The 17230-nt window shown below is 41.4% G+C and overlaps 1 protein-coding gene across 1 annotated transcript; it reads left to right on the forward strand.

The window, feature by feature from the left end:
- The first annotated feature begins 679 nt into the window (after positions 1-679).
- Positions 680-17007, forward strand: CHGB (chromogranin B). Its single transcript, XM_050952095.1, has 5 exons — positions 680-768; positions 6843-6886; positions 9756-9849; positions 12314-14109; positions 16572-17007. Exons 1-5 carry the CDS (start codon positions 720-722, stop codon positions 16653-16655), a joined length of 2067 nt encoding a protein of 688 aa, XP_050808052.1. The 5' UTR covers positions 680-719; the 3' UTR covers positions 16656-17007.
- Positions 17008-17230: the final 223 nt, after the last annotated feature.

The raw sequence follows: 17230 nt of genomic DNA on the forward strand, positions 1-17230 counted from the left end.
GGGTCTGTGTATGGTGGGTGGTGAAGGAGGGGGTCTGTGTATGGCGCGGGGCCTGGGGGGGTCTGTGTATGGCAGGGGGCGTGGGGACCCGGGGTCTGTGTGGGCGGGGGGCGTGGGGAACCGTGGTCTGTGTATGGCGCGGGGCGTGGGGGGGTCTGTGTGTGGCGGGGGGTGTAGGGGGGAGGCTGTGTATGGCGGGGGGCGTGGGGGGGTCTGTGTATGGCGGGGGGTGGGGGGGGGTCTGTGTGTGGCGGGGGGTGGGGACCCGGGGTCTGTGTATGGCGGGGGGTGAAGGAGGGGGGCTGTGTATGGCGGGGGGTGGGGGGGTCTGTGTGGGCGGGGGGCGTGGGGAACCGGGGTCTGTGTGGGCGGGGGGTGAAGGAGGGGGTCTGTGTATGGCGGGGGGTGGGGGGGTCTGTGTGGGCGGGGGGTGAAGGAGGGGGTCTGTGTGTGGCGGGGGGGGTCTGTGTATGGCGCGGGGCGTGGGGGGGTCTGTGTGTGGCGGGGTTGTGGGGGGGCTGTAGCTCGGGCCCCGCCCGCCTGCCGGGGGCTTCGTGACGCAGGCTGCTGGCGGGATGGCGCCGGATTCCCCCCTCCCTCAGTCCCGCCGCCCCCGCTCCCCCTTTAAATAGCGCGGCACGGCGGCGCCGCCGGAGCAGCCTGTGCAGCAGCCGCAGCAGCAGCCGCCAGCCCGCGCCCCGCACCCCGCACCCCGCACCATGCCGCCCTTGGTGCTGCTCAGCCTGCTGGGAGCCGCCGCGCTGGCAGGTGAGTGCCTTCAGCACCCTGGAGAGCGGGCTGCCCCCGCCCGCAGCCTCAGCACCGGGCTCCGGACAGCTCCGGGGCCCCTGCCCCTGCCCCTGCCCCAGCCCCAGCCAGGCAGGGACCCCCGCTGCCGGAGCTAGAGACCAGTGTCTGGGCGAGAGCTAGAGAGAGAATGTCACCCACCCGCCCCTCTAGCGTGCGGGCATTATTCATGTAGCCATCCATGAATCGTACCCACCTTCAGTGGCTGTATCTACATCTCCTGTGTGCCTCACTTGTACACAGAGTATATAGTGTCTAGTGTGTGTACATATATAGAGACTATATTCTGTATGCTTCTTGTATATATACACAGACTGATGTGTGTGTGTGTGTGTTGATAGACACATAGCTAGATAGCCTGAGCACTTGCAAATACAAACACGCAAATTTGATCATTTGTGGCTCAGAGTAGAAACAACCGTGACTGTTTTAACTTGACTAGACTAGACAGAAATTAGAACAGCTGAAAGTAATTAAAAATAAAAGGAAGAAATTGTCCTCCTATTGGATTTAGGAGAATACAAACAGGTAATAAATGTCTGGAATCTTTGTCTCTTCTGCAACACCCATCCTCTTAACAGATTTATATGTTAAGGAAAATTCATTGTCTGGGAAAAGAAATCTACTGTGTGGACTCAGTTTAAAATGGTATGTGAACTAAAAGTCCAGACAGATTTTTTTGAAAAACTGGTGTTTGTTTTTTTAGTTTATGTTAGCATACTCTTACAAAATAAATCACAAAAATATGTCCAACCAACTGACCAAAAAAACCTCTTGCTGTTGGAGGGAAATTTTACCTACATTCAGAAGGGAATGTTTTGTCCTGGAGGATTACGCCATCTGTTGAGATTTTGTCATCATTTCTATCCATCCCACTTTAATTATTTAGACTGAGCCTGAATGGTGGCACTTTGCCTCCTTACTGTAACTAATGGATCACTTGAATCAATGGATGGATTTATTTGCTTCAACTGTCAAACAGACCTGAATTCTGGAAGAGGAAAAAAATAATAATTGAGTGGTTTATTTCTGTCAAATGGTCTGTGAGTTTGCATAGTCCTCTGCAAAAGCTGGACACAAAGAGCCCTGGAGGTTTAACAAGATGCTCAGAATGAATAGTATGACTATGGAGAGGTGCTTCGGCAGGCAACGGTTTCTATGTAATGAGTGTTTGCTAAATAAAAGGTGTTTCTAGAAATTTAAAGGGAAAGCATTAACAAAAATCGATATACTATTCATGGATGGTTAAACAGTAAAATTACATGGCTGGAATTCCTGTTAAATTTACCAATTAATTGTATTCATATGCCCGATTTTAGAAACGCTTTAATATGTTAAAGGAAGGATGCAATAACATAGTGTCTTCTTGAATGGCTTTGCCAATTTAGTCTTTCATAATCTGTATTTTTAGTCTGTTTTCTGCTTCTATTCATTTGGGATCTGATTCTGCTACCCTTACTCTCACTGTGTAGTACCCAACTTCTCCGCTATTCCCATTGATTTCAATGGGACTCATCACAGAGTAAGGCACTACTCAGGCTAAGGACCTTTTCATTGTAGTGCTTGGTAATCCTCCTTCCCTGCTTGTTAACTGTATAATTAGTGCTAAGGCTCATTTTTTTTAATACACCTTTTCCTTAAACTACTCAAAAGCCAATCAACCATCTGCTTACTTTGTCTTCAGTATGACAATGACATTGATATCTGAACATCTAATTTTATGCAAAATAAGTTAATTAGAAAGGAACTGGCAAAATGTAATAGCTGATTTTAAAGTAGCAAAGCTAGTATTTTTAGGTAATAGACATTTTTGTTCACATTGTTTTGAATTCACAGGTTTTTATATTAAACTTAACTCAAGCAATTTATATGAGCTATATAACTAAAACCAAAATGAGTGTTTTCTTATACATACTACCTAATTTCATTAGGGAAATTTAAAGGCTAATAGTGCATTTCTGGGATATTATTTCAGGTTTATATACACTAAGAGGCATCAAATGGAACGCAGAGTAAACCCAGCTCTAGAAGTGCAATAATTTCACAAAATGAACTATCTCAAGTATCTTGTTACTATAATAAAGCAGAAATGAAAAAGGAAGAGATAACTGCTTACGTATAGAGCCTGATCCAAAAAGCCCGCTGAAGTCCATCGGAGTTGTTCTATTGCTTCAGGCCTTTATTATTCATTTTTATTTGGCTGTGACATCACTGCCAACACTATGTATATGCAATTTCTTATGTTGACTATATAGCTTTCAAAAGTCACAGGGGTAAGTAAACTATAGGATTGGCAAACCTATTTTTTTAAATGACTAATTCCTGCAGCCTCCTGAATTTTATTTTCATTCCTACCAAACCTGGATTTATATGATCTTTGTTAAAAAATAATTTTTGCTGAAATTTCCATTTCAGTCAGAGATTGTGCTGTCGTGAGTCATCAGCACTAATGAAATTTTGAAACAGTGGCCTATTGGAGAATCTACATGGCTACACCAAGACAATCATAAATGGATGCAAGTAAAACTAATGCTGACTTATTGCTTACTTTTTCATCAAATGTGGTGAGCACTTGCAGTTCTCATGCTTTTAGTGGTATTTGTGATCACTCAACACCTTTGAAAATCAGGCCATCTAGTTTTCGTGTCCTAAATATATTTGATACAGGAGGGGGAAATGTTCATATGATGTCTGCCAGGTAGGTATTAAAAATAAAGTTAAGACAGTGTTTAAATATAGAGGTTGCTTTTCTGTACACTTCTTGGTTTTGTTCCTACTTTATCAAGCTAAAGTTGTGTATGTAATAGAAAAAATGTACGGGGCAGATTCACTGCCCTGCTCCAATCCTTTGTGCTGTTGAGGCAGTGAAAACATCTACGTCTCCCAAGCAGCTACAGAACCAGTGTAGAAAGTTCCTACATGCACCCATTGCAACCCAGTGCAGGATGATTATATAGCCAGAGAGCGCCATACTCCAGTTGTCCCCAGCTGGCAGCCAGTCCTTTGGGACTCTTGCCAGCTGGCACAAGTTAGAGCAATCTACAGCAGGGAAGAACAGAGCAGATTGGCTGCCCGATGGCTTCCCCCTCTGTTGCTTTGAGTGGGTCTTCGCTACAGCAGAGAATCTGCCTCATATATTTTTCAGCTCTCATGTGAATTTGATATTCATTTTATTCCCCTATGGAAGACTAATATGACACTTGTCCAATATTCACTATTTCTCCTGACGTTATGATGGCCTCACACCTCTCATTGGCCTTGGAATGTCATCTTTCATCAGACAAATGTTCCTCAAGCAGCATTTATCTGCCTGTGAAGAGTCTGACTCTTGGAGAAACTGGAGTTTTGGAATGACAGAATGGCACAGCACTGTTTTGATTCCTATATTAACATAATACTCAAGAGACTGCATAGAGTTAGGATTGTTCATATTTTAAAGTGATCAAGGGATGAAATAATTTTATATTCTGTCTTACCAAATTAAACAAGTGTCAGTCAGATGGTTTTCTCTGTGGCTGGATCATTAGAAAGAACACAAAACAGCTGCAGGAAACAGTTTATTCACATTTGTGCAGCAAACTTTGCAAATTCTCCTATGTTTTCTGATGGAATGAGTCACACCAACTCACAAAGATGAGAAGAGGCTATGAGATGGATCATCACCTCCATTACACTGTTCTTCCCACACTGGGATCCAGGGGACGACCCTAGAAAGGGACCCCAAGCACAGGAGCCTCTACTGTACTTAGTGTGTGTGGAAGGGGACAAGTGATGTGCTCTCAAGGGATAAGTTTTAACAGGAATTTGAAAGCTGCCACATACCCTGCAGGACATTGTATGGTGCCACATTTTCTGTTCTCTCTCTCAGAGAGAGTTTCTGCAACAGGTCACTGAGTGTCAGACTGAGGATGCAGGTAGGATAGATTACAGCACCATCAGTACTGTGGTTACTTGGTATATTTCTTCCTGTTATTTAAATAAATGACTTGCTTCAGACAGCCCCAAACACTAATGGTGGAGGAGGTGATTAGCTTTAAACAGCACCCTCACCTGCACCCTAGCTGAAGTTCTGCTAGAAATGATTGGATAGGGACTTATTACAGTTTGGAGGTGCATTAGCTACCTCTGGGTCCCCTCTAGGACTTTAGTGCTGCAGTCATAGGGGAAAACAAGCCTAGGGTAGCACATCTGCTATATCCATACTGCTGGATGAAGGTAGGCCATTGGAGCTACAGAGATTCAGTCATGCGTGAAACAGGCTCCTGACTCTACAAACCCACATACCAAGGGGCTGAAAGGTCTTGCTCCCAGTTGACAATGCAATACCACAAACTCCTCTCTACTGAGTGGAAGAGGTAAGTCTCACAGAATTTTGCTGGTTCTTTGTGAGAAGGGGCAGACGGGCTCAGTTTTCTCTTTAGTCTGCTTTATTATGCCTGTCTTCTAAATCCCACCAGTCATATGGTCATAAAGAAGGCAACAGTTGAATGTGATCTTTATTTGCATAACTATACACAATATGGTGAGGCAAAGGCACAGAGACCATCTTCACTCCAAAGCCCCTTACTTCTGCATAGTTATGTCTGGCTGGCCACCTTATCTAATTCCATTTCCGAAAAAACCCATAGAGAGTCCCATTCATGTGATTCTACAAGGTTTATTATTGGACAGTAACAATGTTTGTTAAGCAGTAAAAGAGACTACTGTAGCACTAATACATGAAATAGAGTAAAAGTGATATATTCACACTCAGCAGCTCCTTCCCAAATGTAAACAGCCTGGGACAGAGTCACTAACTCTGGTGCAGGGAAGTGTTAATTTTATCTCCGTAGTGCTAGCCGGGGGGGCGGGCATGGAAAGAGTGCGGAATTCTGTGACTTCCCTCTCTTGGGAGTTAGCTCCCCTCCAGGAGGCCATTGCATAGGATGCTGCTAAGAGAAAGCTTTGCTGGATCAGCCCATCTCCATGCCATCTTGCCATGCTCTTTCTCTCAACAAACGCCTCACAGTGTTTAAGCTTCACTGAACCTCTGGAGGTCCCAGTTGGAGGGGGCATGATGGCTGCTTTCCATTCTCAAGGTTGGGCTTTTGATCCCACTCAGAGCTTTGAGAGTCTCCCCAGTAGACCTTCTGCACCCTACCAAGAAGTTGCAGTAGAAGCTGAGAATGAATATGGGCCCTTAAAGTGATCACATCTACATGAACTAACTCACTATACAGCTCTTTACTTGGCCCCTGCACGATCAGAATGTTTCCTTCTTATGCTAGAAATATCCATAGCAGCCACAAAAATAACATGTGGGTTGAAATGTGTTGCTGAACTACTAGAATGTAGAACTGAGCTTCAAACATTAATTAAAGCCACACAATGCCCCTGGGAGAAAGCTATTCTACACTGTTACAAAAGGACACCTCTCAGAAACGAAATCACTTATCCAGAGTCACATAATCACTCAGAAGCAGACAATGGAATAGAACCCAAGAGTCTAGATTCCAGTTTCCTGTTCACTAATGCCAGCCCACAACCCAGGCTAGCAGTTGAGATAGGTATTGTCTCTTGAAAGGTATGATATAAAACAGGGGTAGGCAACCTATGGCACGGTGCCAAAGGTGGCACACAAGCTGATTTTCAGTGACACTCACACTGCCTGGGTCCTGGCCACCTGTCTTGGGGGGGTTTGCATTTTAATTTAATTTTAAATGAAGCTTCTTAAACATTTTAAAAACCTTATTTACTTCTTACAACAATAATTTAGTTATGTATTATAGACTCATAGAAAGAGACCTTCTAAAAACATTAAAATGTATTACCGGCACACAAAACCTTAAATTAGAGTGAATAAATGAAGACTCGGCACACCACTTCTGAAAGGTTGCCGACTCCTGATATAAAATAACTCTGGGCTGCACCTGCAAACTCCTCATCAAGCAAATAGCCCATTCAAAGTCAATTTTCCCAATGACTCTTGTCAGTGAAATTAACGGTGGCCTTTGTGTTGTATGAATCCATGATATTGTAAACTTTTCCCCTTCCAGGTATCAATTCCATGCCAATGGAAAAAGACCATGTTGAAGAAATGGTGAGTAGCCATATCCATAAAGTGTTGTATTTAGAGAGTTTCAATCAAAATACTCTCCACCAGTTTTCAAAAGCACTTAAGTGACATAGGCAACTAAATCCCATCAGCTTTCAATAAGTTCCTTAAACCCAGTGTTAAAAGATATTTAGGCACTCTGCACTCAGTGTTGCAATGCCTAACTGACTGAGGAGCCTAAATCTCCTTTGCAAAGTAGATTTAAGTGCTTAGAAGCCTAAATCCCATTGTCAATAGGATTTTGGCTCCTAAGTGCTGAAATCCCTTCAGGATATTGTTTCCAACACCTGACTGAGGATCCTAACAAAAGTGTTGAAATCCCTTCAAATAATTAGAAGCCAAAATCCTATTGACAATTAACGGGTTTTAAGCCTCCGAGTGCCTAAATCCATTCTGAAAATATGAGTTTTAGGCTTCTCAGTCTGTTAGATGTTGCAACACTGAGCTCAGCAATGCCTAAGTACCTTTAAAAAGCTGGGCCTCACTTTTGAAAATGAGAGTTGAGCACTTTTGAAAATTTTATCTTTTTTGTCTGCCTGAAAAATTACCTGAAATAGTCATTTGAATAAAACCAAAATGTGGTTGGATCACAAAGAGTGAGGTCACAAATTTGAAGACTTATAAATGTAGCATTGACGAATGGGTGAAATAAGGAAGACTGGTTATGGATTCTATGAGGAAATCCTCATGTGTTTTCCAAGAAAGATCTGAGCGTAATCTGAGCTCAAGTGATACATTTTATTTATCTGGTGCTCCATCATTAGCACCTGGGCCACTACTCTGTTCCCACTGGTTTATTTCTGACAGACCATGGTGCTGAGCAGCTTCAAGCAGCTGAGAGTATTTAAAAAGAAGCAATTTGTTGCAAAAATGTTTTCTTCTATCTTCACAATCAGCCCCTCAAAATTACATTGTCCTAAGGCCCAGGATGGGTAATAGTTATGTCTTAACCCAATGAGAGATTTGTGGTTGTGAATTATGAGACCTCTGGAGCTTTAACTATTAATAAGCCAGAAGTCCTGTATGTTTTGTTATTAGCTCCAGAAAGCCCTTAAAATTACATTACATTGTTATGTAGGGAAAAAGCTATTTTAGATTGTTTTTAGATTGTTTTTATTTTTACATTTTAGTAGTTAATAATTTTCCTTTCCTTCAGAGGACTATACAGTTGAACTCTTGCTACTAAGAGAGTCAGGCATTATAGAACAGACTTGGGAAAAACAAGAGACTCTATATCACGTTTCTGAAATAGCTGGCTATAAAACATTTATATCCAGAATATAAAAATGATGTGATCCGGTTTATTGGCAATCCTGAGCCATGTGGTCACCCCAAACTCAGCCAATAAAGCCTTTATACCACACCACATCCCTGTGCAATGCGATAGCCAGGAAAAAGATGTTTCAACATTCTGTTTTTTTAAAGTTATTTTTCTAAAGGCTCCTGTTTAACACCATGTGTTGTTTATGACAGTACTTTGCACTTCTACGGAATATTTACTGTAAGGAACTCTACAATGAGTGGATGCCTCCCAGGCATTCCCTCGTGACCCCAGTGCAGCTCTGCAAGTGGCCCCTCACCTCAATTTCCCTTTTAAGTCCCCAGTTACTCCATGGAAGCTTATCTTCTAGTCCACACATAGTTTATTAATAAAACAGTTGAAACCTCCCAAAGCATAATCTGTATCACCTCAGTGCAAGCAGACTCTCAAACTCACATCCTCTGGGTCACTGACATAACACATACCACATTCTGGCACCTTCCATCATACCTGGACTGTCAGTCCTCCTTTGTCCCTCTGCCAGGACAGCAATCCCAGCTCTTCCTGCTGGGGCGCAAACCCACTCTTCCTAAGAGGAACCCCCCTAGACTCTTTGCTGGGAGTATTGTTGGCAGGAAAGCATTCTGTACTCCCCCCAGCCCTCTCACTGTTCCTCAGGGTCCAGCTCTCCAGCAAGGAGACATCAGCAAGGAAGCCCCTCTGCTGCTCCCCCTTCCTTGTGCCTTCTCTGGCTTTTAACTCCATCTCAGAGCCAGCAGGCATCTCCCTCTGCTAGTCCTCCTGCCTTCAGCTCTCCAGCTGTGACTCTGTGGCTGGGGGAGGCCAGGGAGCAAATCCCTCTTCCTACTCTTCAGCTTTAGCCCAGGAACCACTTTCTCTTTCCGGCAGCTCTCTTCTCTTGCCCTTCCTGACTGATCTTTCATAGCCTCCACTTGCTGCCTTGCCCTCTTAATTGGTCCAGCCGGGAGCACATGGACAGGAACAAGAGAGCTGAGCTCAGTTTCATTTAATTGGCCAGCTACCCTGTTATGATCTCAATGAGATTTACAAATTAATTAATTAAGAGTCACCTGAGGCACAGGTGATTTGTGAAATATAGCCCAGTATTAAAACCAGCCCTCTATTCAAACCACTGGACACATTCCTTCTCTTTTTAAAATCATTTTACCAGTACAAATCCTAAATGCTGCTGATATTACTTATTATTTGTATGCTAATAGTGCAGATAAGTGGAGATCAGAGCCCCATTGTGCAAGGCACCGCACAGACTCATAATAAAAGGCCCACCCCTGAAGAGTCTGTTATGTAAAGTAGACAAAAGGTGGGAGAAACGAACCATTATTATCCCCATTTTATCAACATGGAACTGAGGTGCAGAGAGATGAAGTGACCTGCACAACATCATGTAGGAATTCTCTGGTAGAGATAAGAAATGAACCCAGATGTCCTGGAGTCACAGTCCAATGTTGTTATAGCTGAACATCTCTCTGATAGTGCATGATTGGACATATGCAGAATTTTTAAAAGTCTTACACTTGAAATGTGCTTTTCTCCAACTACTGCTTCTTCTAGGTAACACGATGTATAGTGGAAGTTCTCTCTACCGCTCTGTCTAAACCAAATGCTCCACCAATAAATCCTCTGTGCAAAGATATCCTGAAGAAGAGTAAGTGCAATACTAAATGAATTTGAGTCGCTCATTGAATCAGTGTCATTGCTGATGAAGAGAATTTGGTAGATGTGACCATTTTATAAACACAATGACTTTTTTAAGATGTGTTCTTATTTTATAGGGCAGATGCATTTGCCATTTTAATTTCACATATAAGAAAAATGTCTTCAAGGTTAATAGTACTTCTTAAAATGTTATCATTTTTGTTTTTTCTGAGCTCTGAATCCAAACCATATTTTTTCAAAAGTGTTATGAAAAGCCATCATTTGTTTGTTATTCCAAAATGCAAATATGAAAGGATGTAATTTTGTAACATGAACAGTAGAATAACTTATTTTTTCACGGTCAGTAAAGACCTCATTCTTACTGATAAGTTATCCTTAAAGTTGAGTAATCTCTTTTCTGTGAGCAATCCCATTGAAGTGGGAGTATATGCAAGTAACGAATACTAAGAAGAGTAAAAGGTGGAGGATTAAGCCTGTTGTTGATAACGCTAGCAAAATAATGTTAAAACAGTGCATTCTACCCAGCACTACAAACATCTGAATATTATAAGGCATGATCCTCTTCCCATTGATTTCAATGTCAAAACTATGATGGCCTTCAACAGATCGAGGACTGGGTTAATCTAGCCTGGCCTTGAGCTGATGGCTAACAATGGGTTAAGAATGCCAGGCCAGACAAAAGACAATGAACCAAATGCCTGATTTCCTATGCTTAGCTTCTCTTGCAAAGCATGAGAAAATAGATGAGTTTTTCCAGCAAGCCCTGAAGATTAGCAAATTTGGATTATTTTGGACAAAATAGAGAATGCATTCCAAAATGGAGGGAGTTTGCCAGCAGCTGCTTTTTAAACCAACAAGGTTCCAGCTCGAGTGCTTTTGCTGACGACAGCTGAATCAGTGTTACACTGGAAAGAAGCAGTGTTTCAAGTATGCAGGTACCAGCTTATTCCATCCAGAAACTACTTGGCAGCCAATGCTCTTTGCAGAATCCAGAGCATTGGAGTAATGCTCCAAGGAACTGAAAATTATCCTCTCAAGTCTTGTGCTAATAGCAATTCTCCTCAGTGTCATGGAATTTACCACAAAGAGAGAGGTATAAACCTGCTTGCATAGTTTATTAATAGCTATAGTGAAATGTGGCTAAACTTAACAGTGCGGCAAACTACAGTACTCACTTTTTTGTCTTTCCAACTGATGTTTAATTACAGAAAAATAAAAAGAGTTGTGCTTACCTACCAAGAAAACCAATAATAAAAGACCACAGTTGATACTTCCCTCCGTAGAATGATAATCCACAGCCTGGCACAATGATTAGAACACAGTGATTTTCAAATACAGCTGGCACAAATTTGGCTGAGATTTTCAAAAATCAAGAGTGATTTTGAATGTCTTAATTTTTGGGTACCCAATCTGAAGCCCTCTAAAGCTGCCTGATTTTCATAAAGGGCTGAATGTCAAGCACGTTTAAGGAGTCTCAAGTTGGAAATCCAAATATTGACACATTCAAAATCATTTGTCCTTTTTGAAAATCTTGGCCTTGAGCTACTGTATTATAGCTCTTTACGCTGAATGTGCTTATCCTTACTACTTTATCTAAGACCCAAACTGACAACAGGTTGGACACCTTGCATTCCATTCTTGACATCCTGTTATATAATTTCTTGTTGGCATATGTATTCGCTCTCTTCTGCTAAAGAACAACTTTTGCAATGTTAGAGGATGCTATAAATGTAGACAGACCTCTTTCTAGAGCACCAAAAAACACAAATGCAGTCTATATAAAGTAAGACATTTTAAACTGTGATGTTACAATCTGCATATCTAAGATTTTGATTCTGATCTCACTCACACAGGTGTAAATCGGGAATATCTCCACTGAAGTCAATGGAGTTACACTATACCATGTATACATATAATACTATTGCAACTGATTTCAGAATCAGGCTCTCATTTAACATTTTGGAAACACCACAGAGTGTGAGATTTAAGTCTAACAACTACAGGATCATAACTTGGTATCACTTTGGTATTATGCATTCAAAAACCTTGAAAGATTTTCCTATTTGCTTTGAGTATGATGTTCATTCTATACACCAGTCACTTTATTTGGGCAATTTGGAATGGTCTTAGGATGCATGAATTGGAATAATTAAGGACAGACTTTGAAAGATGGCGAGGATCTACATCTCCCATTGACTGTAATGTGAGCTAAAAGTGCTTAGTATTAGAGCCGGTTGAAAAACACCGGCTAATTAAAAGAAAAATGTATATCAATTTTAAAATAATTTTTAGAAGGTTTGACCAGCTTTAAAAATACATTGTATTTTTTTTTGCATAAAAAAGTCAATCTGACCAATTTAGCAGCATCAAAAACTACTCCACTTATTCTGAATGAAGAATGTGTTAATGAAGAGCTCGGTTAACATTTTTAAACATAATTTTTGTTTTTGTAGGCAGCAGGCATAAAGCAGAGAAGAAAAATGAAAACAAGGAGGAGCAGCTTGAAGTGAGGCATTTGAAAGAATCATCAGAGGATGAAAAACATCAGCTTGCGAGTGTAGAGGAAGAGAGAGGTCAGAAGGAAGAAAATGAAGAGAAACACCATCATGAGGAAGATGACAGCAGGGGAGAGGAGGAAAAACACAATGGGGATAGTCATTCTCATGAGGATAGAATCCATAAAAGAGAAAAAAAGCATCATCTGGATATAAGAGGTGAGGAAGAAGAGGATGATGATGAGAATAGCTATAAGAGAAATAACCACAGTGAAGAAGGAAGCAAAGAAAAGCAGCATCATGCTGAAGAGTCAGGAGAGGCAGAGCATGCGCTTCCAGACAAAAAGTTTCACTCTGTAGCTAAAAGCATGGAGGAGTTCTCTCCTGGGGATGATAAACACTCTACGGGTCATAGGCACTCTGAGGAAAAGATGCACAGCAATGAAAAGAGAAGCCATGAAAGTGAGGAGGAGGAGGAGGAAAGCAGTGAAAGGAATCACCATGAGTCTAAGGAACACGGTTTCTACCAGTACAGAGGGCGTGAAGAATCTGAAGAGAGTGAAGAAGCTGAGGAAGAAAAACGACGCTACAAACCAAGACATAATCACAGAAAGCACAGAGCGGGCGACTCCTCCAAAGAGAGGCGAGATCACGAAGGTGAGAAAAGGAACCTGCTTGAGGAATCCGATGAGGAAGAGAACCGATTCTGGGATAAAAAGAGCTACTACGAGAAACACCATTATGAAGAACCAGAGCATCATCGTGAGGAGAAGAGGAATTATTATGGGAAACACAGCTCTGAAGACGTGGAGGAGAAGAGGCACACCGGCCGCAAGAGTGAGGAGTACAGAGAGCAGTGGCATCAGAACAGGGAGAACAGTGAAGAGGAAGACAAGAGGCACCACCTTAGTGGGGAAAGCGAGGAAGAACGACATGAGAAGAGGCACCATGATGAACCACGTGAGGCAGTGAGACATCACTATGAGGGGAGGAAACACCACAGCGAAGAGAGTGAGGAAGAGCTGGATAAGCATCATGGTCACAGCAGCAGGGATGAGAAGAGACATCATGGTGAAGGAAGACACCACCTCCACGACAGGGAAGATGAGGAGGCACACAAGCTGCACAGTGGAGAGAGCAAAGGACAGTCAACAGGGCACTACAGCACTGAGGAGAGGGACAGTGAGGAGAAAAGGCACTATCCTGGCTATGACGTGGTGGACGCTGAAATAGAAAAGAGACGCGACAGCGAGGATGAGAAACAAGACAATGAGGATAGTACAGAGAGAGTGAGGTACCAGGAGAAGGAGTATAAGAGTTACTTCCCTGCAGAGAATGAGAAAAGAGCCACAATTCGGTACAGTCCCTTCTACCACCGCCTACAGTGGAAAAGCGGGCACTTGGACAAAAAGGATAATATGGGGGACCAGATTCTGGGGAGTGAACAGGAAAGTAGACCCAGCCTAAATGAGAAGAATTTCTTCCCTGAATACGACTATGACTGGTGGGAGAAAAAGCAACTTCTGGATGGTCTGAATCATGGGCACGCCGAGAAGAGAAATCTTGGAAGGCTCCACAAACTTGATATGAAAAGACAGTATGACAGGATGGATCAACTCGCCCAGCTTCTGAATTACAGGAAGAAATCGGCTGAATTTCCAGAATTGTACAATTCTGGGGAAGACCTAAAAAAGCGTCACATGATCAGCAGCAACAAGGGAAATCTCAGCCAGAGGCCTCTGACAGAAGAAGAGGTACGTGTTTATGAGTTTCTATGAAAAGAAAAGTGGCACTGATATTACTTAACAAGCTCAGATTTTAGCTCCATCTACAAAAATGGTATCAGCAGAATCTCAGAGCAAATCATCATAAAAAGTGTACTGCAGTTTCATTAAGGGCCAGGTCCTCAGCTGATATAAATCAGCGTGGCTTGACTGAATTCAATGGACCTATGCTGATGTGCTCTTCCAGAACTAATTTTAAAAGGTACATTACACACATCCTCACAGTCTCCAAATAGCCTACTTCCCCACACCAGGACACACACACACAGAGGAGATCTGTCACCTAACTGGGTCTTGGAGAATACAGATTGCTTTACAGACCATAACCATGAACTGCACCCAGAAGCATGCAGTAGCTATTTACTCTTGCTGAAGATGTGTCCCTTTAAATTGTAAATAACCAACTGTTTTGTAGAGCTGTTTGAATAATACAGGGGAAAAAAATCATAGGGAAAAAATATCTTGAGTTTCACATTGAGTTAAATTCTGCCCTCCATTGACTTCATGAGTGTAATGCAGAGTAGAATTTGAGACAGTTTTGTTTGAACTGTTCAGCATGTAGTGCTCATGAACCCCATGGCTAGATTTCACAATATGCTCCAGTACTGCCATTTAAATGAATGTTCTACAGGTAAGAGTGGAAAGTCAGCACACATCAGATGTATGCAGCTGAACTGGTGATGTGTTGCATCTACCTGATACCTTTGGCAGCAGGGAAGGAGGAAATAGGAGTTTTGTGCACATGGAATGGAGAACAATCCTCTTAATACACAGCAGTACATGCCTAAGAGTTTCCCTGGGAGGAATTTGATTTTGTGTGTGAATTTCCATATTGTGCCATTTATGTGTTTCACAACTGTGATCACAACAAAGATTACACTAACTTCCAACGAGCTTGCCTGGATCTTAACCTAAATGTGTGTGATCTCAAGTGGCTAGGATTAGCAACATGTGGAATACTAGCACAGAAGTAGCTAGCATAAGACTTAAAAGCTGATGGATCTATGGTTTGGCCTCAGTGCATAGAACAAGGATATTAGGGACATTCCTTGAGTGTGGTTAGTGAAGTACTCTGGATAGCAGTAGCAACAGGAGATTGCACATAAATTGGGAAGGGTGCTGTATGATACAGAGACAGCTGGCATGGAGTAAATCTTGTTTTTAAATTATGGTAATAGTCTGTTCTCCTGTACAGCCATATTTTTGCAGAATATACCCCTTCTGTATTAGGACACATGACACACACTGTCTGTCTGGGCAATTATTGAACAGAAAGCAGTGAGGCCAGAGGCAGAATGATTTCCTCTATCCTATAAATGTGCATGTGCAGTGATCACTCAAAACTAACCATTCACTCTAGACAACTAAATAACTTTACATCAATATTTATGGTATAAAAGGTATTTCTGACAGTAAATAGCGGGACATACAAGGGAATCCTGCAGCTACTGAGGTACCTTTATGTATGGAAGGGAAAACTAGCAAGTCATGAGACAACTGTACATTAACTGTTTATCCATCTACTAATCTATTTCTTTACCTTGGCACAAATACAGTCTTCCACCACACAATCTGAGTGCCTCACAGCATTTTAAAAAGGAAGAAGAAACATCAACTACATATTAATCAGAAATTTAAAGTCATCATTAGGTCATCAAGTGCATCCTAACTCACGTATATAAACCCCTATTCAGAACTCCTTACTAGAGCTGGGCAAACATTTTTGTTCATTGGCAATTTTGAAAACTGAAAAAAAAGTTGGTCAAAACAAATTAAAAATAAGTCAGCAAAGAGAAAAAAATCATTTTGGGTTGAACAAAATGTTTTGTTTTGACAAAATAAAAAATGATTCATTTTGACAATTTCCACATTTTTTTTTAAAAATAAGATTAATGTTAGCTTTGAAGCAAAGTCATTTCAAACTGAAAAATCGAAATATTTAATTTTGAAAATGACAGAATAAATCAGATTTTTAAAAAAAATTTTGGGGGGGAAGGGAGTGTCAGAAATGTTTCTGAAATTAATAGTTTGGTGAAATCAACACAAATTTAAAAACATTTTGGGCTGCCAACTCTGCATTTTTCTACTAAAAAAGTTGCAGTTGAAAAAAATTTCACCCACTGCTACTGCTTACCCAGGTAACAATACCATTGATGTTAATGAGAGTTTTGCCTGAGTAAACAGTGCTGACTTGGGCTCTATTTAGTTCAACTAGGAATTAATTTGGGGAGTTTTATAGTTCATGTTATGTAGGAGGTCAGACTAGATGATTCACAGTGGTCCCTTCTGGCTTCATCAGCTTTGACTCTATATATAATTGAATGGAGGTGTGTTTCAGTAAACATGTCTTAGTCTCTTTTTTTTGTAATACAAAAGAACATTTGCCTACCTGTTCCATGCCCTAAAATGATCTTGGTTTCAATGCTTCATAGGAAAAAGAGCTGGAAAATTTGGCTGCTATGGATTTGGAACTGCAGAAAATAGCTGAGAAGTTCAACGATAACAGGAGGGGATGAAGAATGTGTACAGTGGTATATTTCAAAGCTAGGTGTAGCTTTATTTACTTAAAATACCTATATTTCTTGGTAATTCACTGTCACTGAAGCGTTGTTTACCCTAAAACAGGAAATGCAGTTTACTGTCCACTGAAGCGTAGTGATTTGCACAGCCAGAAATGTCTTTAATTTGCAATTATGCTATTGAGATCCAACTAGCATGAATTCTAGTACATAAACTTACATGTAAGGCAGATATTTTAATATGCTTGTGAAAATAATTGTATTAGTGTTCTTCAGAAATATATTTGTCTGAGTTTGAAATAATAAAAACATTGATCTTGGACCAAAATTCTTCTCCTTGCTTGACTTGTTTTGGTCTAAATTTTGTGGATATTTTCAAAGAACCCAGATCAGAGAAACAGATCTAAATAAAATACTGAAATGTAGTTTCTGGATGTTATTTCTGAAGGTTAAAATAGAACTACATGCACATTTTCTTTATATTCTAGGTAGCAAGAGCATGCAAAACATGCCAGAACCTTGATGGTTTGCACCAATGACTCAAATTCATTGTCAGTAAATTAGTTTTGTAA

This window comes from Gopherus flavomarginatus, chromosome 4, assembly GCF_025201925.1.
Source record: "Gopherus flavomarginatus isolate rGopFla2 chromosome 4, rGopFla2.mat.asm, whole genome shotgun sequence".
Taxonomy (NCBI): Eukaryota; Metazoa; Chordata; order Testudines; family Testudinidae; genus Gopherus; species Gopherus flavomarginatus.

What these genes read in the sequence shown, in the direction of transcription:
- CHGB (XM_050952095.1), top strand. Translation starts at nt 720, where the DNA reads ATGCCGCCCTTGGTGCTGCTCAGCCTGCTGGGAGCCGCCGCGCTGGCA. An exon ending in CAAAGATATCCTGAAGAAGA is followed by an intron (nt 9,850 to 12,313) that starts GTAAGTGCAATA and finishes TTGTTTTTGTAG; the next exon opens with GCAGCAGGCATAAAGCAGAG. An exon ending in GGCCTCTGACAGAAGAAGAG is followed by an intron (nt 14,110 to 16,571) that starts GTACGTGTTTAT and finishes AATGCTTCATAG; the next exon opens with GAAAAAGAGCTGGAAAATTT.